Genomic DNA, 23,821 nt, shown 5'->3' with positions numbered 1-23,821 from the left:
TCGACATTTTGCCCACAAAGGTATGGACAGTGGAGACGAGTTTTTCTTCCACCACTTCCTTTGTTCATCGGACGATTCGTCGTCAGATGATGAGGATCTTGTGGTGGCTGCATTGGTTGTTCACGACCACATTCAACGGCAGCTTCCTCGGTACAGGGGTGAAAGGATCGATATGGTTGACTAGAGGGGGGGTGAATAGGCAACTAACAATTTTTAAGCTTTTCTTTACCAAATTAAACTTTGCAACAAAATAGGTTGTCTAGATGTGCAACTAGGTGAGCAACCTATATGATGCAATATCAACTAGCACGCAAGCAAGCAAGAGATGTAACAACAAGTAAGCTTGCGAAAGTAAAGGCACGAAATAACCAAGAGTGGAGCCGGTGGAGACGAGGATGTGTTACCGGAGTTCCTTCCTTTTAAGGGGAAGTACGTCTCCGTTAGAGCGGTGTGGAGGCACAATGCTCCCCAAGAAGCCACTAGGGCCACCGTATTCTCCTCACGCCCTCACACGATGCGAGATACCGTGATTCCACTATTGGTGCCCTTGAAGGCGGCGACCGAACCTTTACAAGCAAGGTTGGGGCAATCTCCACAACAATCGGAGGCTCCCAACAACAACAACACCACGAAGCTTCACCACAATGGAGTATGGCTTCGAGGTGACCTCAACCGTCTAGGGTGCTCAACACCCAAGAGTAACAAGATCCGCAAGGGATAAGTGGGGGGAATCAAATATCCTGTGGTGGAAGTGTAGATCGGGCCCTTGTCACCCAATCCCGAGCAAATCAACAAGTTTGATTGGCTAGGGAGAGAGATCGGGCGAAAATGGAGCTTGGAGCAACAATGGAGCTTAGAGGTGGAAGAGGTAGTCAACTAGAGGTAGAAGATACCCCTTATATAGTCGTGGAAAAAATCCAACCGTTATCCACATGTTCAGCCCGCGACTCACGGTACTACCGCTCCAAGGAAGCGGTACTACTGCGAGGCCGCGCGGTACTACCGTGGTCGACCACGGTACTACCGCGGCAACAGCACAGGCCGGAACAAGCCTGGCGAAAGAGCAGTACTACCGCTGGCGCGGTACTACCGCTCCCCCTTGCGGTACTACCGCAAGGCAGGAGGGTCACGGCCTGGGAAGGGCGCGGATGAAATAAATTACATCCGTGCCTACTTCCGCTGAAACTGGGGTGGTGCAAAAACCCGACGCGGTACTACCGCTTGCGAGGCGCGGTACTACCGTGGCCGGCGCGGATGTAAAAAATTACATCCGCGCCTACTACCGCGACACTGCGGTACTAGGTCGAAGGGCCACGGTACTGCGACTCCAAGGGAGCGGTACTACCGTGGGCGCCCGCGGTACTACCGCGCTGGACGAGCGGTACTACCGTGGGGGGCGCGGATGTAAAAAATTACATCCGCCCCTACTACCGCACCGGAGCGGCACAAGGCCAGGGTGCCGCGGTACTACCGCACCAAAAGGGCAGTACTACCGTGACACGCCGCGGTACTACCGCTTGTACCTGCGGTACTACCGCAAGTACAGCAGTAGTCGCCAGTTTTCCGCACAACCAAGATAACAACGGGTAGCTCCAAAGTGCAAGGAAAGGAGGGACAAGTGTACATGTGATTCCACCCTACCTTTCCGACGCGGACCCCCTCTTAATAGTACGGCTCTCCTACGACTCAACTCCACCAAAGAGAAACGTAGAACAACGCCGGCTTCAACAGTCTCCGAGGGGCACCGAATCATCTTGTGCCTAATGATAAAGTATCTGAGGGACTCAAGGCACACGATTAGTCCGCAAAAGCATTGTCATCAATCACCAAAACACTTAGGAATAAATATGCCCTTACAAGGGGGTCAGTCCCTGGCCGTGCTCCCAACATGAACCGCAACAGGGAGAGAGGCCACGCCCTGCTTTATGTCGATTACTTTTCCAACAAACCGCTCTTCAAGCCGGATAAATTCCGTCGCCGTTTTCGAATGGCAAGGCATGTGTTCAATCGTATCCGAGAGGGAGTGGTTGCTCATGACCCATATTTCGAGTGCAAGACGGATGCCCTTGGCAAGCTTGGATTCTCCTCTTACCAGAAAGGCACCGCGGCCATCTGCATGCTTGCGTATGGAATTCCAGGCGGTCTGGTTGATGAGTACGTGCGTATGAGTGAGACAACATGTCTGATGTCAATGTACAAGTGCTGCGAGGCTGTGATCGAGGTGTTTGGCCCAGAGTACTTGAGGCAGCCAACTGCCGCTAATACAGAGAGATTGTTGGCGACCAACGCAGCTAGAGGCTTGCCAGGCATGCTTGGCAGTATAGATTGTATGCACTGGGAGTGGAAGAACTGTCCATTTTCTTGGCAGGGCCAATACAAGGGGCATGTCAACGAGTGCACTATCATATTAGAAGCGGTGGCATCGCAGGATCTTTGGATATGACATTCTTTTTTCGGCATGGCAGGTTCTCACAATGATATCAACGTGTTGCAGCGTTCTCCAGTCTTCGCGAGGCTTGCGGGAGGCCGCTCCCCACCTGTCAACTTTGAGATCAACGGCCACCAGTACAACAAAGGATACTATCTAGTTGATGTTATATATCCTCAGTGGTCAACTTTTGTGAAGACAATCTCGAAGCCCCAAGGTGAGAAGAGAAAGAGATTTGCCCAAATGCAAGAGAGTGCTAGAAAGGATGTGGAATGTGCTTTTGGTGTGCTTCAATCCCGATGGGGCATCGTTCGATACCCTGCACTGTCATGGGATGAAAGGAAGCTTTGGGAGGTGATGACTGCTTGTGGGATCATGCACAACATGATCGTCGAGGACGAGCGTGATGACAGTATCTTCGACCAAGGATTTGATTTTCAAGGTGACAATGTTGAGCCCCTGCACCAAGAACCGGCCACGCTTGATCAGTTTGTCCAGTTCCATCGTGAGCTACGTGATTGGCACACTCATGTGGATTTTCAAAATGACTTGGTTGAGCACGGGTGGGATCATATTGGCAACCGATAGATGAATTGGTTCATTTTATGTTCATTCAAAACAATTTCAATTTGGTTTTAAAACTATTTTTATTAGAGACAATTTCGATTGGGTTGTAAAACTATCTTAATTTTCAAACAATTGATATTTGGACATGCAAACTTGTTTTCATATGAAAATATGAGCATTTTAGGCCCTGGTGGACGGGATGGGGCAAACGGATGCGGCCGCGCGCTGGGCGCACGGCCACCGGATCCCAGGACAGGCCCGGACACAACCACATCGCTCTACCCAAAGGGACAGAATTCGGTCAAAGCGGACGTCCGTTTGAGATCGCGGGGTGGAGTTGGCCTTAAGAGCATTGTCTCTCCGACGGATCGAGTAATCGAGAAGGAGCGCGTAGCAAAAGCAGAGACAATGGAAGAAGACGAAGGTGGAGCTGGGGACCGGCTCTTTGCATGCATGCGTACGTGCCACTTGTTCGTGTCCGGGCGGGGTCCTAGATCTCGCAAAAATTGCCCGCGTACGTGTCCGTCGATCCATGCCGTCTCGTGGATCCTTTGGCTCTTTTCTGCTGGATGATTTGGCCGGTGCGCGCATGCCATGCAAAGGTGACATGAACAAAAGCTGAGAGATGTCACTGTAGCTGGTCACCGTGCCGGTCACGGGCTCGCAAAGGCGATGGACACGCGTCCGGCGTCGGCTCGCTCGTCGGGCCTATAAATCCTCTACTACGTCTGCCGCACACTCACACAGCCAAGTGTGATTCCGGTGACACACACAAGGAGAGTGACCTGAGTGAGCAGCTAGCTAGCCAGTGAGCGGCGACGATGAGGGCAACTGCCTTCTCGCTGTGCTTGCTCTTGGCCCTCGTCGCGGCAAATGTTGCAAGCCTCGCCGTCGCTGGGAGGGTGCCGGGGCTGAAGCATGAGCCCAGCCTAGAGCCCAAGCCTACGCCACAGCCTGACCCCAAACCAGACCCGCAGACCGACCCTAAACTGGCGCCGAAACCTGACCCGACTCCCAAGCCCGACCCTAAACTAGCGCCAAAACCTGAACCAAAACCAGACCCACAGCCCGACCCAAAACCGGTGCCAAAACCTGACCCAACACCCAAGCCCGACCCTAAACCGGCGCCGAAACCTGACCCAACACCCAAGCCCGACCCTAAACCGGCGCCGAAACCTGACCCAGCACCCAAGCCCGACCCCAAACCAGACCCGCAGCCCGACCCTAAACCGGGGCCGAAGCCTGACCCCAAGCCCACGCCCGACCCAAAGCCTGCCCCGGGCCCCAGCCCGAAGCCGGATCCCAAGCCCCAGCCGCCGGAACAGTCGTCGTCGCAGCCAAAGCAGCCGCCACGTTCGCCGTCAGGCTTCTTCAACTGACGGGAGGGAGGCTCGTCAGCAGCCGCTTGGTAATGGAGAATTAGCCTGCCTGCATTTGCATGGATGTTGGTGCTTAATTTGTCTCCGGTGATGGTTAGTAGTATGTGTTGCATGTGTTCCCCCCGTCTCTGCACGTACTGTCCCCAGTTTGTTCGTGTGAGCCATCTTCGCGTCAGTGTATCTCCCGTGTGATGTACCATGAATAAACAGAGGAACATGGATCATGCATGTATCTCAACGTACATTTGTTTCAGTACTTCACTTGATTTTCTGGTTGTTGCTCTCATTCCTTCTCTAGTACCACTCCTTTAATTTCATCTATGTTGCAGTGTTATTGTGTTCCTTCAACTATGCGTATTGTGTAGTGTTCCATAATATTTGTGGCTACCGGGAAATGGAAAGGCAGGGCACTTATCAAATTTCAGAACTTAATTCCTCAAACGGAAAAGAAAAAACAGAACTTAACCCACAGTTTCAGTTAGAACTAAGGGGCCTGTTTGGTTGGGACGATATCGGGTCAGTCAGATTATTTTGCAGGTTCCCCGCAAAAAAAAAAAAGATTATTTTGCAGGTGGATCATGACCCATATGGAAAGGCAGAGAAAGATATAGGTTATCCCAACCCAAAATATCATCGCTTGTTTGAATGAAATGTTGCCTCTTATATAAATTATAATTATAATGGAGTATGTGATTCCTGTAACAAGACACAGTCATTGGCAATAACAGGAGACTGAAAAGTGGCAGGAAATCGGCCACTTCCCACATTTTGCCTGCAACCTCTTCACTTCAGACCTCCAGCAAACAATGTCTGACATGAATAGCATGATGTGCATGTTGCCATGGCGTCGCGTCGTGATGGATGATGATGCTCTTCCTTCTCAGTTTCATATCACAGGTCAATACACCAGTGTGGTTGTACATGCTGTTGGTCACTAACCATGTGGTGACGACGACACCGTCTGCACACCGAAATAGGATTTGCCTCACGCTCTGATGCTTGATGGCTTCTCGACAACAAGGGTAAGTAACAGGAACAAGCCAAAGGAGATGACGAGTGACGTGGCCATCAAGATAAGCATTGCTTGTAGTGTGATGCTTGGGCTCAAGAAGAAGATGACTGCGATGGCACCTGATTGCCAAACCTTCAACTGTGCAAAAGCTGCTTCCTGCATTTGTCATTTTTCAACACAAGCTTAGTATTCATTTAAGATAACTTAGTTATATCAGTAAATAGAACGTGTCAAATTATACATTTTGTCATTAAACACAAGGTCCACAGCAAATGAAATCAAAGCATTACACCGCTGGCATTTATTTTAAGATGAAGCAGCCGTTGATATCTTTTCATTGAAGGCAAGGTAATAATCGGAAACACAAAATTAAGTGTTTTTACTATTATATAGATACACACCTTTTTTTGTAGCGCACAGATGAACATATTTATCAATGAAATTTTACAGGTATGTAGACCACATCTGGGTGTATATACAATTTTTTTTAATCTGAAACTTTGAGATATGAATTTTCATTTTTCTGAAAAATACCTACCACCAATAGACCCACGAGCCAAACCACCGCACTTGGGTAAGAAACTAAGAATACCCAAATAAAACAAGATCTGTACAAAACTAGGATGTATCTGTACAAGAAAACACTAGAGAAAACAAACTATAGTATGATTACCTTGACATCCTCGAACAACAACCCAAGTAATGCGCTTAACTGTGTGTTCAAGACTCCGTCACCAACACCCCATAAGGCACCTATAAATAGTGGAATCGCTGAACCAAGTAGTCCCTCCATTGGACTGCAAGCAAGATAACAATGAGTAGACTGCAATAGCAATGATACGGGAAGAGTAGCACGGCAAACAAGGACAACTTAAAAAATGAAACCTGTAAAAAAGAAGCAACCAGAACAAGACCACAGCCTGAACAATAGCTCCAACTGACACTATAAATGTAGCTGAATGAAGCCCAGAGGTAAAACGTCCAGCAACCAATGAACACTGCAATGTCAAGCGAGCTTCAAATCAACTAAACATACAGTATGGTCTTTCCAGCAGTTTGAATGATGTGTATAAACTGTAAATAAATGGAAGATGACATGTTTTATAGTTGTTTGTTTAAGTTGTGGACTTCGCTATTTTTTAAACCTTAAGCAACAGCAAATAAAAAAAGGGGGATGAACTGATACTGGATAATGTTAACACCAAGTTGATAGTTTCACTTACAACTACATCAGATGCGCCATAAATTGCCATGGCGCCACCGACTCCAGATATGCCAAGCACAGGTGTCACAATACTCTTTGTGAATACAGCCCTAAGAAATCCACAACACCGTGTTAGAAAAGGCACAGAATGGGGCTGAAGCACCATCGATGCTGAAAAGATTTTCTGTTGCTTACCAAACAAATGCCTGTTGTAAACCTGAATATGCGATAAGAGGGATCAGAAGAATCATCCTTCGGTCCTTGAGAGGGGCAACAATATACTTCAACATAGCTCCAAATGAGGAGTGTGTCGAAGCATTATCTCGTTTCTCGTCCCTTTTGGACAGTAAACACATCAATACAATGCCGATAATCATGCAGCCAAGGAACACAACAAACAGCAGATTCTTTCCTGTTATACTTCCTCCATCCTGAAGTGATATGAAGATGATAGGATCAAACACACATGATGTGCAAGTAAAATGACAGTCCACAAGATGCTCATAAGACACTGAAAGGACCCCAAATTGAGATGCTAACCTTTCCATTCCTCAGTAGAGCAAGTGAGATCAAATTCCCAATGACCTACACAATTAATGTAATAGAAGTCGCTATGTCAGAGGCCATTGTATCCTTGTAGCTGTACAGGGTATGTGCCTATGTGCAGAAAGTAATAGAAACTACACTCTGAGGTATGAACAACTGCTAAAGTAGCTCATTGCATGTTTTAATAGTAAATAGCTCGTGTGTTGTACCTGTGTGCTAGCGAACACACCCCAGAATTCTCCATTAAAGCTTCCTAAAGTTGGACCGTCAGGCAAATTATTGTCTCTTGCATGACTGAGGGCAGCAGAAGTAAGATATGTGCCCTGCATTGCAAACAGGTATGTACGTTAACCAGACATAAATGGGTAGTAAATAGTTTATTGGAAAGCAAAATTATTACCTGCCCAACCCAAATGATTGATGCGGTAAAACCCAGGTACAGTGAAGCAGGTACCATTGTATACCTGATAATTTGTTGTTCAAGTTAACATCAAAGGAGTCTCACTATTGCAGATTGTTGAGTTTACTGAACTTGAAAATAAATCCACTGGTATATTACACAGCTGAATTGTGTTTACCAGATTATGGAACAAATCAAATAGGGCCAAAAGCCATTCGTGACTAATATGAGGTTGTTACCACTTATCAGCATAGACTTCACCAATTAGCTATTTGGGTTAGTTGAGATTTTTTTTTTACTCAAGCTAAACAGGGCATCGGCTCACTGTGTTGTTCGAAATATAGAATAAATTGTATGCACAATGTACGACCTAGTAAACTGGGCCATGATGCAAAGCCTCTACCTGATGCAAGAACTAACGTTCTGGTCCAAGATCAGCACGTCAACTAATTAGGCTGCAACTGAAGTTTTGCCCTGACGAATCCAGGAACTAAATGAGCACGGAAATAATTTGAATCCATGATCTTAACAAGGCCAAAGAGCCTAAACTTCTCACAATTCAAGTAGCAATCAGGGGGGGAGATTGCAGCCCATAAAAATCGATTGGCTATAATCAACGTCTCAACTAAGAACAAAAATCACATGACGAGACAACAAATTATCGAATGAAATTGACACTTCTGTTCTAACTTAACTGAACTTCTTTCAGGGGAATGAACATTGTCTAGGCAGGCATTCTATCAAGCAGGGACCAAGCATCCAAACCAAACACTGCTACACAGACCAGCGAGGCACTATCATGTCAGAGAGTATGTCCGACTGTGCGACTCGTGACGATACGCACCATGTCGGGACCAGGTTGGCGAGGATGAAGAGCAGGTAGCCGCTGGTGCCGATGACGAGCGCGCGGCTGGCGCCCAGCCACCTGACCACCGGCGACGCCGCGGCCGCGAAGAGCGTGAAGGAGGTGTAGAGGACCCCCATGGAGACGGTGCCCAGGTCGCCCTCCTGCAGCCAGGATCCCCATCAGGATCGAAGCGAGCGAGATCGACGCGAGGAAGAAGGGAGGGAGGTGCGCGTACGTTGTTGACGGTGCTCTGGAGGTTCTGGGCGGCGCTGTAGGCGGAGAACAAGCACACGAAGGCGGCGGAGAGGACGTGCACGTCGGCGGCGTGGCTCCTCGGAGCGGGCGCGGCCAGGAGCGGCGCCGCCGCCGCCTCCTCGTCGTCGCGGCGGGCGTCCATCGCGGTTGGCTTCTAGAAGCAGCGCGAGGGGAAAGTGCGGGAGCTGGGCGCGAGAGTGGCGCCTGTAGAAGCTTTTTATGCTGCGGTCGCTCCTTCGTTACCGAGGAGAAGGCGGCCGGCGAGCGAGCGAGCGGAGTGCGGAGAGAACTAGGCGTCGCGTGGGCCCGCGTGGCAGTGGCTCGTTTTGCTAGCCGTAGCCCGTGGCTGCCGGGACTTGGCCGTGCGCGCCTGCCATCTTGCTGCCGTTTTCTTGGCCGTGTGCCGTTTTTGTTCTGATCTTTCCGGCGATCGCTGTCTGTGCATTGTTGGTGTGTCTGCCGTCTGTGGGAAAGATCTTCTTTTTTTATCGATGCCATGTGAGTGTAGGAGAGATACACGTGGAGCTAGAGGATCTGCCTGTCTCGAAGTAACTCCACTTCACTATAACCACAAAACTCGAATCATCCAAAAAATCTACTCATTCCGTCCGGAATTTAGTGCTAAATACTCCCTCCGTCCATAATATAAGAACGTTAGGATAGTGTCAAAAACGTTTTTACATTATATTATGGGACAGAGGAAGTACATCTGCTCGAACGGCAACTAATTTCGAACGAAGGAAGTAATACTCAACTTGAGACTACGAGTGCATGGCAGGCCGTACAGCCAAATTTTAATGGTCCAATTTTTTTCCCTAAACAAACTTAATGGTCCAACTTAGGATGGTGACACGGATCCCTCGACAACATCGCAACCCTGCTTAATTACTTATTAGGTTAATCGCTCCGCCCGCCGTGTATTAGCTTAAGATACACGGTGCACTTAAGCACATAAAGCATTCAGTTCCTGGCCTGCACACCTTGTTCGTATCCTGCTTGGAGCTTCTGCGAGGTGACGACTGACGGCGACGGTGGTTGGAACTTGCTTCGTATCCAATGCTGCCGCCGATGGACATAAAGGTTTTGTCTATTTACGTACATATCCAGTTGCTGTTTGGGTAATCCTCGTATGCCTACTCCAACGGTTCCACTTGTCAGGTGGCACATCTGATCGGATCTTAAAAAAGTGGCGTTAGCCGCGCACCGGCTGCTGCCGACGAAGCCGGACATGCGCAGGCCGAAAATATGCGCTAGTTATCCGGCGTCCATCTCGATATGAAATGAGCCAAAATGTTACAAGATTTAAACCAAAATTGGGTGTATATGATTTTCTTTTATAAAAATGAGTGAAGTACAAGCTCTCATTTTTCGAGTGTCTGACTATGTACATGGAGAAGGGCCAAGCAGGAGGGAAGATAGAAGGGAGAGAGATAGGAAAAGGGTTCACTGCTAATCTAGTTAAATTGTCTTTGAAAAGTCCCCCCCCCCCCCCCCCCAAAAAAAATTCTATGACCCACTGACTTAGATGGATGGTCGTGGGAAGGCGTCAACCGGCAATGTTGGCGACAATGGCCGTCAACCCTCATTGCTCGTGGGCAGAGGTGGGTGTGGGCAAGGTGGGTTGACGTGACTATCGCGTGGAGCTCCCAAAGATGAAGAGAAGTATACCTCGCTGTTTGCTCAACAAGCGGCAAGAAAACGAACGAACCGCTTCATTCACTCTTAGAACCGCCCAAGACAGGCGATCAGGAGGCGACTTTTTTGCAACCTTCCTCAACACGGGTGACGTTGGGTCCTCGTCCGTCTCCGTCTGCTGCTCCAGCGGCGGGAGCGGGCGGTGACCTCGCAGTTTCTCTTTGATAGTGGTATAGGATAGGCGTAGTTTGCTTTCAGGGGTGCTACATCAACGGTGGGGATGAGGCTGTGTCGAAATAATTTGCTTCTACTCCGTCTTGGTGGTGTTCTAATGGACAGCGTCAGGGAGCAGGTGGCTCGGTCTTTTTGCCGGTCTTCAGATCCGATAAAATTTGTGTCTGATGGTTGGCGCACCTCACTCTCCCGGGTAGCGTTGTTGTCGGCTATTGCAGTGGTGTTTGATGTCTTGCAATGAAGTGCGTGGATGGTGGCATGCAACATTCCTCTTCTTCGATCGCGTCAAATGAAGTTGACGACACTGGAATCTAGTGGGCATGGGGAAGAACCCCTGCTGACGTGCCACAAAGCCTCGGTCTCGTCGCTTGCGGCGGTCCCGTTCATCAGCTTGAAAAACATCCTTGTATGCAAAGATGCTCCTCCAGATCTTGGTATGACGGCAATTCCTCTCTTTCTTCATCGTTGCCTCGGCAGCGGAGGAGGACGATGATGGACGGCCTTTTGGTGTGGCACAAGATTCATTGAAAGTGAAATTCTAGTTTTACTTCTTGCGAAGTATTTAGTGCAATATTGCAAGACATCTATATATGCCTCTTATGATGACCACGTGTATACTCTTTGTAATATGTTTATCTAATGGATATATATGCGGTTATTTCAAAAAAAAGGCAGATGCTCGCCCCGCCTCATATTTGTATTTAGTGGCATTTTGTCGCACATATCAAACATCTTTTTCCAGTGAGAATTGAGTTTTTTACTCCCATTCAGAACAAACTGAAATTGGCGAGCCGATCAGATTAGAGCATCTCCAACAGCCGTGCGCGCGGGAAACCTTTTTTTTAGCGCGCGCGGGAAATTTCAGCCCGCTGCAAAGAATCGCGCGCGCGGGAAAAACCGGCCCGACGCGCGCTAATTTTAGCGCACCGCGTCCGACGCGCTCTATGAAACGCGCACGCCCGATGCTCTCACCGCACACTCGAGCGCCACTGCCCCCTTCTCCCCCCTCCCGCCGTCCTCTTCTTCCTCGCAACCGGCACCGCTCCCGATGCTCTCTCCGCCGACGCCGACATGCCCCCGCGCCGCCGAAGCATCTCCGGCTACCGCGGCGTCCACGTCCGCCCTTCCGGCGCGTTCTATGCGGAGATCCGTTCCGGTGACGCGTGACTCGCTCTCAGGACGTTCGAGACCGCGCATGAGGCCGCCCGCGCGTACGACGTGGCGGCGTGGCGTCTCGGGAGGCCTCACGCACAGATGAACTTCCAGGACGTCTGGACGTCCGAGCACGCACAAGCAGTCGCCCCTCCGCTGCGGATAGTAACTGACGCCGACCGTGAGGAACACCGTCGGCAGCAGCGCCGCCTCCTCATCGCCGAGTTTGACGAGCTAGCCATGGCGGAGTGGCGTCGGCGCCACCCGGAGGACGTCGCCAACGAGAACGCCTTCTGGGCGGAGAGGGGGGAAAGGAGGAGCACGGAACGGGTAGACATGCGTCGTCGGAAGGCACTGGCGATATCGCTGTGCGATCTGGGACAAGCATCATTCTTCTCTGACAACAACGACGTGTTTCTTGATACGTCGAACGACACAAGCAAGGAGGAGGAGGACGACGACTCGGAGTAGTTTCTAGTTGTACCGTAGTTTTTACCTTGGACTAATGTCTTTTTTTACCTATCTATGCTATGAACTATCTACGCTATCATCCAAACTATCTATGTATCACATTTTTATCTATTTCATTAATCTATGCCTATGATTTTTTATTTTTTTAAAGTGTACAACGTCGTTTTTTTTTTGCAGCGCCTGCTGGAGCGGCTCCGACGCGCTATATTTTGCACCGACCGTTGGAGCCAGCGAACCACGGCGAGCAAAAACTCACGATTCCGACGCGCTAAACTGATGCTCTTAAGCAACTACATTGGGGCGTGGCGTAGGGTCACGCATTTCATTTTGCTTGCACGGCAAGCACGAAAGGGACGTCGACATAGTGGAAAGCAAATACTGAGCTGGCAAGTTAGTAGATTTGTCATTTTTTTTACCACCAATGCGTTCCGCTATTTTGTACTACTCGGATGAATCTTCGCCACATACTCTACCATGCTCGGATGAATCCCACTGTCACTCGGATGAATCTTCGCCACACAGATTCAGTCAGCTCGAGATATGTCGGAACCGCCAAGAATATACTCTACCAAGGACAGAGAAATTACAGCAGAAGCAATCTGAGCTAGCGGCTTGGTGGTAGCGTACATACCAGGAGGGGGCGAGGTTGGCAGCGATGAAGAGGAGGTAGCCGGAGGTGCCGAGCACGAGCGCCCGCCTGGACCCCATCCCCCGCACCACCGGCGAACCCACGACCGAGAACGCCGTGAACGACGTGTACAGCAAGCCCAGCGATATCGACCCCAAATTGCCGTCCTGCGTGCGAGAGCCCGTGCGGCCGGCGCCAATCAGTCATATCCCACGCCACCGACGGTCACATCCGAGCGTGCGTGCGCGCGTGCTCAAGGAATTCTTGGGATGGGAGGACGCGTACCGTGTTGACGGTGCTCTGGAGGTTCTGGGCGGCGTGGTAGGCGAGGAAGACGAAGAAGAAAGCCAGGCTGAGGAGGTGCAGGTCGCGGGTCTGCGACGCTGTGCCTGCGCCCCGGCGGCCGTCGCCGGCGGCGGAGACGAGGGGAGCCGCCTCCTCGTCGTCGTGGGACGCCGCGAGCTCGGGTCCGGTCGCTGTGGAGCCCATCGCGGCCGGCGTGGAGCGTCTGCCTGGCCTGGTTGGGGGAGGAGTCAACTGCCGGATCCTTCGGTTTCGTGTGAGATGATTTGGGGAGGGAAGGGTATGGGCTTTTCAAATTCGTGACGTTCCAAGGGTATCTGTGAATAAAGTCTGGAGTTGTGTTGCATAAGAAAAGACTCAAGGACAAAAACTAGTAGCCTGCTACCATCCAGATAATCTCAGGGGCTTTTCTGATAATTTTGATCATATTTTGGCTAGTGCTTTTATTTCTTTTTTTCATTTTTCAAGGGAAGTTTTGCTTTCTAGTTTTCTTGAGTCCATATAACTTAGTGATTTGTCTATATAGTACTCCCTCCGTCATAAAATATAAGATCATTTTTTAAATGATCTTACATTTTAGGACAAATAGAGTATTTCTTTTTTTAGCTATACGGGAGCTTCTCATATTCATTATGTTTCTTCTTCTTTTTTGACAAATACTCCCTCTGTAAATTTTTATAAGGTGTTTTAGATCACTATATGTTCATTCGCGAAAGCATATTGTAATCGTGCTAAAAGAAACATACAATTAAGTCTGGTGTCATTTTAAGGCGTGTGCACAAATGCCAGCAAGTGGCGCTTCTTTTATTCCTTGGAGAAAAAACGGTGTGTCGTATTTTGCAAGTTATCATGAACGACATTTGCTGGAACGAGCTGCCGATGGTGCTGGAACCGGCCTCCGGTGATGGAACCGATGACATCATTTGTCGGGAACTGACGCGCCAGATGTTGGAACCGGTGACATAGTTTGCTGGGACCGGCATTTGGCGATGTTGCGACTGACGACACCGTATGCTGGAGTTGATGGCATCGTTCGTTTAGGAGCGGAATGCCACACGATGGAACCGGTGACATGGTTTTTTGGGACCAATTGCGCTGATTGCTGGAACCGGGTGCCATGGTGCTACAATGCGACAATGGAGAAGTTGTAAGGTTTGCTAACGAGGCATCATGCAACAAGGAAAGTTGCGACAGCCGACCACAAAAGCTATGACTATGGGTGGCGAAAGCTTCAACCCACGTCTGCAAAAGCTACAACGGTTTGTTGCGATTTGATGGGAACGGCGAGACGACAAACTGCGGTCGGGCAAAAAACATTTTGCTGGGACCGGCTGGAAGCAATGCTACAACAAGCTTTTTTGTGCAAGAAAACGATGGCGAGGTGCGACGATGATGCAGGGCGACGATGACGAGCGTCAAAGGCCATTGCCGACGGTGCGAGGCCATGGAGACTAGGGCCTAGTGGCGTGCGGGTTGACAATCCCCTTTTTTCAGTGTTCAGCGTGCCTGCGGGAGAGAAGTCTGTTTTGTAGTTGTTCAAGAACCTACAAAAATATGGGATCAAAAACCTTATGGAAGGTGATGACATGTTGTGTGATCATGCACATTATGATCATGGAGGATGAGTGTGAATATGTTGTCGGAGGTCTCAGATTTGAGAATGTGGGTGATCCTATTCAACTTTCAAATCAGAATTCGCCCACGCTTGATGAGTTTGTTCAAATGCATCGACAAAATCGTCATCGAGCAACTCATGAGAAGCTCAAGCATGTACGACGCTTAAGGGGACAATTAGAATATATATGTGAGCTGAATTCAAGTTTGTACTACTGTTAGGGCATATTTCTTCCTTAGTGGTTTTGGTGATTAATGACAATATTTTTACGGATTAATCGTGTGCGTTGAGCATTTTAGAGAACCTATCATATGGCACAAGACGATTCGTGCCCCTCGGTACTTTGCGAAGACGGTGTTTTTCTTGCATTTCATTTTCGGTAGATTTGAGTTGTAGGACCACCGTACTATTAAGAGGGGGTCCGCTTCAGAAAGGTTTGGGTGGACTCAACACGTACACATTCTTTTTGCACCCTCTTTCTTTCCTGACAATTGAGCATGTCCTCCTTGTGCTTGTGACTTCTTGAGGTACAAAAGCGGTAGTACCGCTCTGCTGCACGGTAGTACTGCTCCAGCGGTACTGATGCAGTACAGTACTACTAGGACTTCCAACGGCAGTACATCTGCTCTATAAATGAGCGGTAGTAGGGCGGTAGTTCATCGTGGTAGTGATGACCCACAAGTCAAGGGGATCTACCATAGTCCTTTCGATAAGTAAGAGTGTTGAACCCAATGAGGAGCAGAAGGAAGTGACAAGCGATTTTCGGCAAGGTATTCTCTGCAAGCACTGAAATTATCGGTAACAGATAGTTGTGTGCTAAGATAATTCATAACGGGTAACAAGTAACAAAAGTAAACAAGGTGCAGCAAGGTGGTCCAATCCTTTTGCTAGCAAAGGACAAGCCTGGACGAACTCTTATATAAAGCAAAGCGCTCCTGAGGACACATGGGAATTACTGTGAAGTTAGTTTTCATCATGCTCATATGATTCGCGTTCGTTACTTTGATAACTTGATATGTGGGTGGACCGGTGCTTGGGTGCTGCCCTTCCTTGGACAAGCCTCTCACTTATGATTAACCCCTCCCGCAAGCATCCGCAACTACGAAAGAAGAATTAAGGTAAACCTAACCATAGCATGAAACATATGGATCCAAATCAGCCCCTTACGAAGCAACGCATAAACTAGGGTTTAGGCTTCTATCACTCTAGCAACCCATCATCTACTTATTACATCCCAGTGCCTTCCCTTAGGCCAAAATCATGGTGAAGTTTCATGTAGTCGACGTTCACATAACACCACTAGACATGATATAACAAGACTTCTCTCATGTCCTCAGGAACAAACGTAACTATTCACAAAGCATATGTATGCTCATAACCAGAGGAGTATTAATTATCATTAAGGATCTGAACATATGATCTTCCACCGAATAAACCAACTAGCATCAACTACAAGGAGTAATCAACACTACTAACATCCCACAGGTACCAATCTGAGGTTTTGAGACAAAGATCGGATACCAGAGATGAACTAGGGTTTGAGAGGAGATGGTGCTGGTGAAGATGTTGATAGAGATTGACCCCCTCTCGATGAGAGGATTGATGGTGATGACGATGGCGATGATTTCCCCCTCTGGGATGGATGTTTCCCCGACAGAACAGCTTCGCCAGAGCCCTAGATTGGTTTTGCACAGGTTCTGCCTCGAGACGGCGGCGCTTCATCCCGAAAGCTTCCTTCTTTTTTTATAGGTAAAAACACACCATATAGCAGAAGATGGGCGTCGGGGGCCTGCCAGGGGGCCCACAAGACCGGAGGGCGCTCCCTCCATCCTTTTGGATGGCAGATGGCCCCCCTATGGTGCTTTCTTCGCCCAATATTTTTTATATTTTCCAAAAATATTCTCCGTGAAGTTTCAGGACTTTTAGAGTTGTGCAGAATAGGTCTCTAATATTTGCTCCTTTTTCGGTCCAGAATTCTAGCTGTCGGCATTCTCCCTCTTCATGTAAACCTTATAAAATAAGAGAGAATAGGCATAAGTATTGTGATATAACGTGTAATAATAACCCATAATACAATAAATATCAATGTAAAAGCATGATGCAAAATGGACGTATCAACTCCCCCAAGCTTAGACCTCGCTTGTCCTCAAGTGAAAGCCAAAATCGAAAAATATGTCCACATGTTTAGAGATAGAGGTGTCGATAAAATAAAATACGGACATGAGGGCATCATGATCATCTTTAGAACAACAACATATATTGTCATATAATTTGTCATGTTAAAGTAACAATTCATTCACAAGGTAAGTATGAATCAGAAACTTCATTGAAAACTAACAAACTATGATCTCAGTCATTGAAGCAATTGCAATTTATCATAACATAGGAAAGAGTCAACATAAGAGCTTTTCAGCAAGTCCACATACTCAACTATCATTTAGTCTTTCACAATTGCTAACACTCACGCCATACTTATGGGTACAAAGTTTCAATCGGACACAGAGAAAGATAGGGGCTTATAGTTTCGCCTCCCAACCTTTTACCTCATGGGTAATGTCAACAACAATACTTTATGAAAACCTACATCTGAGTGGATATATATATATATATCTGGATCTCTCCAACATATAGTGCTTGCCAAAGGAAAAAGTGTAAAAAGGAAAGGTGAAGATCACTATGACTCTTGTATAAGGGTAGAAGGTAAAAATAAAAGATAGGCTCTTCGCAGAGGGAAGCAGAGGTTGTCATGCGCTTTTATAGTTGGATGCACAAAATCTTAATGCAAAAGAACGTCACTTTATATTGCCGCTTGTGATAAAGAACTTTATTATGCAGTCTGTCACTTTTATTTCTTCCATATCACAAGTTCGTATAAAGCTTATTTTCTTCACACTAATAGATCATACATATTTAGAGAGTAATTTTTATTGCTTGCACCGATGACAACTTACTTGAATGATCTTACTCTATCCATAGGTAGGTATGGTGGACTCTCATGGCAAAACTGGGTTTAGGGATGTTTGGAAACACAAGTATTATATCTACTTGGTGCAAAGAATTTGGCTAGCATGAGAGGGAGAGGCAAGCTCAACATGTTGGATGATCCATGACAATATAACTTCTATTCAAATATAAGAAAACATAACTCATTATGTTGTCTTCCTTGTCCAACATCAACTTTTTAGCATGTCATATTTTAGTGAGTGCTCTCAATCACAAAAGATGTCCAAGATAGTATATTTATATGTGAAACGTCTCTTTCTTTTATTACTTCCTATTACCAAAACTATGTTTGTCAACTCTCAACAACTTTTATTCATCATACTCTTTATATGTGAAGTCATTACTCTCCATAAGATCAATATATGATCTTTTTATTTCTTTTTATTCTTTCTTTAATTCCCTCAATACCATAGCAAGACAGCAAAGCCCTCAACTCAAAACTACTCTTTATTATATATAACTCACGGACTCGATTACATAGATAGAGATCAAAACAAAACTCAAAGCTAGATCATACTAAAATTTTATTCTACTAGATCAAGATATAACCAAAAGGATCGAACTAATAAAAACGATAAATATAGAGGTGTGATGGTGATACGATACCGGGGCACCTACCCCAAGCTTGGCAGTTGCCAAGGGGAGTGCCCATACCCATGTATTTATGTCTCTTTCTTCGGAGGTGGTGATGTGATATTCTTGGCGATGATGCCCCTTAGGATGAGATTCTCTTCCTCGAGCTTATTAATTTTCTGCTTAAGATCCATTACTTCCTTGCGGAGTTTACCCATGACGGCTAAAGCTCCATCCACCCATAGATGTTTCATAGCTGCGGGAGAAAAAGCAACACTCTTTTTCATATTTTCATAAGAGAGAAATCTAGCATTGGGAGGAATAATCGAATTTGGTATTGCTGAGATCTGAGGTTCCTCCAGCATGAATCTAGTTCAAAGACGAGAGGTAACTTCTTGATCCTCCTCCATGGCACCCACCCTTTTCAAGTCAGCCTCCATCTCTTCCTCCATTGATTGCCCAAAGTGGTCAGCTTCGCTGTATGCTCTCGGGCTCGGTGTCAGGTGAGATAACCGACACTCCCCGACCGACTCTTGAGAAGACATCTTGCTCTAAATTTGCTGCTTTAACAGCTCAAAACAAAAACAGAGTATTTTGTCGTGGTACGGTGGCCAAAACCTTCGGGAGATTATATAATGAATTTTTACCGACCAAAATAAGTATTGTGCAAGAAAACAGAGTCCGGGGGGCACACGAGGTGTCCACAAGGTAGGGGGGCACGCCCAGGGGGTAGGGCGCGCCCTCCACCCTTGTGGTCTCCTCGTGTCTCTTTCGGACTACTTCTAATTTTCCTAATTTTTTAAATATTCCAAAACAGAGAAAAATTGCTATTAGAATAGTTTTGGAGTTGGTTTACTTACCGTACCACATACCTATTCCTTTCTGGAGTCTGAATCGTTCTGGAAAGTGTCCCTTATGTACTCCTCCGGTGTTACGGTGTCAATCATATTGGTCTCAACATTTATGGGATTACCTGAGATATAATGTTTGATTCTTTGATCGTTTACCATCTTCGGATTTGTGCCTTCGGCGTTGTTGATTTTTATGGCACCGGAACGATAGACCTCCTCGATAATGTAAGGACCTTCCCATTTAGAGAGAAGGTTTCCTGTAAAAAATCTTAAACGATAATTGTATAGCAAAACATGATCATCTACATTTCACGCTTTTGTATCCTCTTGCCATGCCATATTTTAACCTTTTCTTTAAACAACTTGGCATTCTCATAGGCTTGGGTTCTCCATTCATCAAGCGAGCTAATGTCAAATAACCTCTTCTCACCGGCAAGTTTGAAATCATAATTGAGCTCTTTAATAGCCCAATATGCCTTATGTTCTAGTTTGAGAGGTAAGTGATAAGCCTTTCCATAAACCATTTTATACGGAGACATACCCATAGGATTTTTATAAGCAGTTCTATAAGCCCATAATGCATCATCAAGTTTCTTGGACCAATTCTTTCTAATCTATTAACAGTCTTTTGCAAAATCAATTTAATCTCTCTATTACTCAATTCTACTTGACCACTAGACTGAGGATGATATGGAGATGCAATTATATGGTTAACATCATACTTAGCAAGCATTTCACGAAAAGCACCATGAAAAAAATGTGAACCACCATCAGTCATTAAATATCTAGGGACTCCAAACCTCAGAAAATAACTTCTTTAAGCATCTTAATAGAGGTGTTATGATCAGCACTACTAGTTGGAATAGCTTCTACCCACTTAGTAACATAATCAACATCAACTAGAATATGTGTATACCCATTAGAGGAAGGAAAAGGTCCCATATAATCAAAGCCCCAAACATCAAATGGTTCAATAACAAGTGAATAATTCATAGGCATTTCCTGACGTCTACTAATATTACCAATTCTTTGGCATTCAACACAAGACAAGACAAACTTACAAGCATCCTTGAAGAGAGTCGGCCAATAAAAACTAGATTGCAATACCTTGTGTGCAGTTTTATCTCCAGCGTGGTGTCCTCTGTAAGACTCGGAGTGGCACTTGTGTAGGATCTGTTCCTGTTCATGCTTAGGTACACAACGTCTAATAACACCATCTACTCCTTCTTTATAAAGGTGTGGGTCATCCCAAAAGTAATGTCTTAAATCATAGAAAAACTTTTTTTGTTGGTATGTAAAACTAGGTGGTATAAATTTAGCAACAATGTAATTAGCATAATCAGCATACCATGGAGAATTACAAGAAGCATTTATGACAGCTAATTGTTCATCAGGAAAGCTATCATCAATAGGCAGTGGGTCATCAAGAACAATTTCTAACCTAGACAAGTTGTCTGCAACGAGGTTCTAAGCCCCCTTTCTATCAATAATATGGAAATAAAATTCTTGTAACAGGAGAACCCATCTAATAAGTCTAGGTTTAGCATCTTTATTTTCCATAATATATTTAATAGCAACATGATCAGTGTGAATAGTTACTTTGGAATCAACAATATAAGACCTGAACTTATCACAAGCAAAAACAACTGCTAAATATATCTTTTCAGTAGTAGCATAATTTCTCTGGGCATAATGAATAACATTCAATTTCTTATCAACTCTTTGTCCTAGAACAACACCAATAGCATAATCACTAGCATCACACATAATTTCAAAGGGTAAATTCCAATCAGGTGGTTGAATAGTAGATGCAGAAATCAAGGCTTTCTTAAGTATTTTAAATGCTTCTACACAATCATCATCAAAAATAAAAGGAACATCTTTTTGCAAGAGATTATTGAGAGGCCTAGAAATTTTAGAGAAGTCTTTACTAAACCTCCTATAGAAACCAGCATGACCAAGGAAACTTCTTATACCTTCACTAGTAGAAAAAGGCCCATTTGTCCTGGTTCATGAGGCCCATTTGTCCCGGTTGCCGAACCGGGACTAAAGGGTCAGTACTAATGCCCAATACCTTTAGTCCCGGTTCACCCAGGAACCGGGACAGATGGGGCTCCACATGGCCGCTGCCGCTTGCCCAGGCAGGAGGGCCTTTTGTCCCGGTTGGTGCCACCAACCGGGACCAAAAGGCTTCCACGCATCAGCAGTTCAGGGGCTGGGGTTTTTGTTTTTTTCTGAAAGAGGGGGGGGGGTTGGGGGTTTTGGGGGTTTTGTAGGGTTAGTTTAGGGGTTTCATATATTGTGTTAGCTAGCTAATAGAGAGAAGTGTCCTCTCTTATCTCCGTGCTTGGTCAACGCTACGTACTATACGTATAGAGAGGACTCGACACGCTAGCTAGCTAGTAAGCAAATGAAGGAAACCATTAAGTATAGAAGATCGTCATGAACATATACACAGAGAGAAGTGATCGACCTCTCCTTCTCCGATAGATTGGTCGAACAACAAGTTTTCTTATATCTATCCGACGCTACTGGCTACATATATATATACAATATAAGATCTCTTACAAAATCCCCTAACATCTAAACTCAACTTCCACATGGTATTCTCCGTGTTTGTCGATGACGTGGTCAAGAAAGAATCCCGCCAATTCCTCTTGAATTGCTCTTATGCGATCTCGTGGTAGGAGTTCATCCCGCATCTGAAACATCTAATTTGAATAAGGGGGTCAATACATATATATGAATGAAACTCAACACAAATGATGGTAATAAAATAAAATTGTGAATGCTATTGCTTACGCACTTCATATTGTTGTTTAGAATAGCCCCGCTCACATGTCGTGTGGCGGATGAACTTGCAAATGTAGTATCCACAGAAATCATTCCCGGGTTCCTGCCACAACCACTTTACAAGAAATAGAGGTCAATCAAACTGATAAGCAAGCATGCTAAATGGTATTGATGAAACTAGCTAGAATCAATGGGAGATGCGTGGAACTAGCTAGTAGCTAGTACTTAGTTTCGGGTGGTTAAATCGCAGATGCGCTGGCAGTCCCGGAGCTTGTGCGGTGAACTTTTTCCAAACCCTGCCAGACAAAGAGACCAATTACTTGATATCAGGAAATGAACAAAGTTGCCGATATGGTGCGATAGTGATCGATTGAACTTACTTCTCGAGCATTGTAGTCATGGTCGCATACTCCTCCAGATTTTTTCGTTTCGAGTCTATGATGGTTACTAGTCCCTGCTCAAGTTTAATCTCTAGCAGAATAAAGTGGAAGATGCGCATGCATGCATAACTCATCAATTACATTACTATAACCTCGAGTAATAAGGGAAACCGAATATGCACAAGACAGTAACACTCACCTATATTCATAAGGAAAGAGTATTGTATCTTTGTTTTGATTTCAATGTAACGATCATAGAAAGTTGGCCTCAGTTTCTTTGGGATCATGTTTAACATTCCATTCATCCATGAGATTTGTGTTAATGAACCCAATATCACCTATTTGTCTTTTCTTCAATTCGACGATCTTCAATCTGCATAATATAGTGAGGATAATTATATATACATGCAATGAAAGAGCTGAGCTATATATAGAGACTTAATTAATTATAGAGAAGTAGTACTTACAGACAGTAGCAAGTGATGATTGTTTTATCGAGGGCCTTTTGATTGAAAAACTGGAAGAACTCCTCATATGGAACAGACAACAGGTCAATTCCAATGAGGTCGTGCTCCTCTTTAACTCTCAGTGTCAAAGTATCATCCCAGACTTCCTGTAGATGTCCATGTACCAATCATGGAATCTTCGCATCATCGTTGTTAGAGGAGTACCAAGTTTGACGAGAGGCTTCCCATGCCGGAATCTTAATCTGTCCACCTCCATTGTTTCAAAGTGCATTTCCGGGCATGTAATCTCCAGGATTGGTGCCGGGCAGCATCCCCGGAAGATTAGCGACGATATCGCTAGACACATTGAGCGGGGTGCATGATTGCTTCGCTTGTTCGCCAAGCTGGGGATTTTTTCCCCTTTTCTTCATTCTGCTAGCCTTTGATCAGTGCAAGTACTTCCCAACCGCTCTGCTTCCTTATATGTCCTTTCAATGATGCGGTCATAGTTGGATTGCGGCGAAGGCGGTGGTGGTCGCTGCAGGGCATCCAAAGTGCGCTTCGCTTTCACCCGATCTATCTTCTCCGCCGGAGGTGGATGTTTCTTAGCTTTTATCGATTCAAAGAAGTCATTCACTTGGCCTTCACATATCTTCTGGTTTTCCTCCTCGCTCCTCTCATATGGTAACTTCTCTAGAGGCTTGAGAGACGATGGATCGAATCTGTATTGCCTCCCGCCTCTGGCTGTACAGCTAGACGCCGGAGCAGCTGGAGCGACTGCGGCTGTCTTCTTTCGTTGCTTAAGAGGCGGAGCAGCCGGAGGCGGACTGCTAAGACGCGCCAGAGTGGCGGCGTCTGTGTTTTGCTGTCGCTTACGAGGCGGTGAAGGAGGAGACGGGCTGCTCAGACGCGCCTGAGCAGGCGGAGAAGGAGGCGGAGTACTGCCGCCCTCACGCGCTGGAGCAGGAGGCGGAGTTCCCTGATCACTCGCTAGAGGAGGAGGAGGAGGCGGAGGAGGCGGAGTGCCCAGCTGACTCGCAGGAGCTGTGAAGTTCAGAAGGTTGATGTGCTCCTTCCGCCATAGACACAGAGTCTTCAT

The 23,821-nt window shown here is 46.4% G+C and overlaps 2 protein-coding genes across 3 annotated transcripts; one reads left to right on the top strand and one right to left on the bottom strand.

Moving 5' to 3' along the window:
* Window positions 1-3,744: 3,744 nt before the first annotated feature.
* On the top strand, window positions 3,745-4,660 carry LOC123110709 (protein TsetseEP). Its single transcript, XM_044531302.1, has one exon. The coding sequence runs from the start codon at window positions 3,817-3,819 to the stop codon at window positions 4,372-4,374; it is 558 nt and encodes a 185-aa protein (XP_044387237.1). The 5' UTR covers window positions 3,745-3,816; the 3' UTR covers window positions 4,375-4,660.
* Window positions 4,661-5,011: 351 nt separating this feature from the next.
* Window positions 5,012-13,366, bottom strand: LOC123110708 (UNC93-like protein 3). 2 transcript variants are annotated; one of them, XM_044531299.1, is made up of 10 exons: window positions 13,044-13,366; window positions 12,762-12,925; window positions 7,537-7,600; window positions 7,346-7,459; window positions 7,131-7,175; window positions 6,786-7,021; window positions 6,610-6,700; window positions 6,272-6,384; window positions 6,060-6,183; window positions 5,012-5,542 (listed from the first exon to the last, which is right to left on the bottom strand). In XM_044531299.1, the coding sequence occupies exons 1-10, from the start codon at window positions 13,245-13,247 to the stop codon at window positions 5,360-5,362; spliced, it is 1,338 nt and encodes a 445-aa protein (XP_044387234.1). In that variant the 5' UTR covers window positions 13,248-13,366; the 3' UTR covers window positions 5,012-5,359. The 2 variants fall into 2 exon arrangements, with proteins under 2 accessions (XP_044387234.1, XP_044387235.1); XM_044531300.1 differs by lacking the exons at window positions 12,762-12,925; window positions 13,044-13,366 and adding exons at window positions 8,381-8,544; window positions 8,619-9,175.
* Between the last annotated feature and the right edge of the window lie 10,455 nt (window positions 13,367-23,821).

Source organism: Triticum aestivum, chromosome 5B (assembly GCF_018294505.1).
Source record: "Triticum aestivum cultivar Chinese Spring chromosome 5B, IWGSC CS RefSeq v2.1, whole genome shotgun sequence".
NCBI classification, from domain to species: Eukaryota; Viridiplantae; Streptophyta; class Magnoliopsida; order Poales; family Poaceae; genus Triticum; species Triticum aestivum.
Note: the sequence above shows the minus strand (reverse complement) of the source record. Positions and strands in the feature narration are given on the sequence as shown.

Coding starts and splice junctions, on each gene's coding strand:
- LOC123110708 (XM_044531299.1), bottom strand. CDS start 13,247: ATGGGCTCCACAGCGACCGGACCCGAGCTCGCGGCGTCCCACGACGAC. Junction 7,460..7,536: donor CAATCATTTGGGTTGGGCAG/GTAATAATTTTG, acceptor TTTGCAATGCAG/GGCACATATCTTACTTCTGC. Junction 5,543..6,059: donor TGTTGTTCGAGGATGTCAAG/GTAATCATACTA, acceptor TGACAAATGCAG/GAAGCAGCTTTTGCACAGTT.
- LOC123110709 (XM_044531302.1), top strand. CDS start 3,817: ATGAGGGCAACTGCCTTCTCGCTGTGCTTGCTCTTGGCCCTCGTCGCG.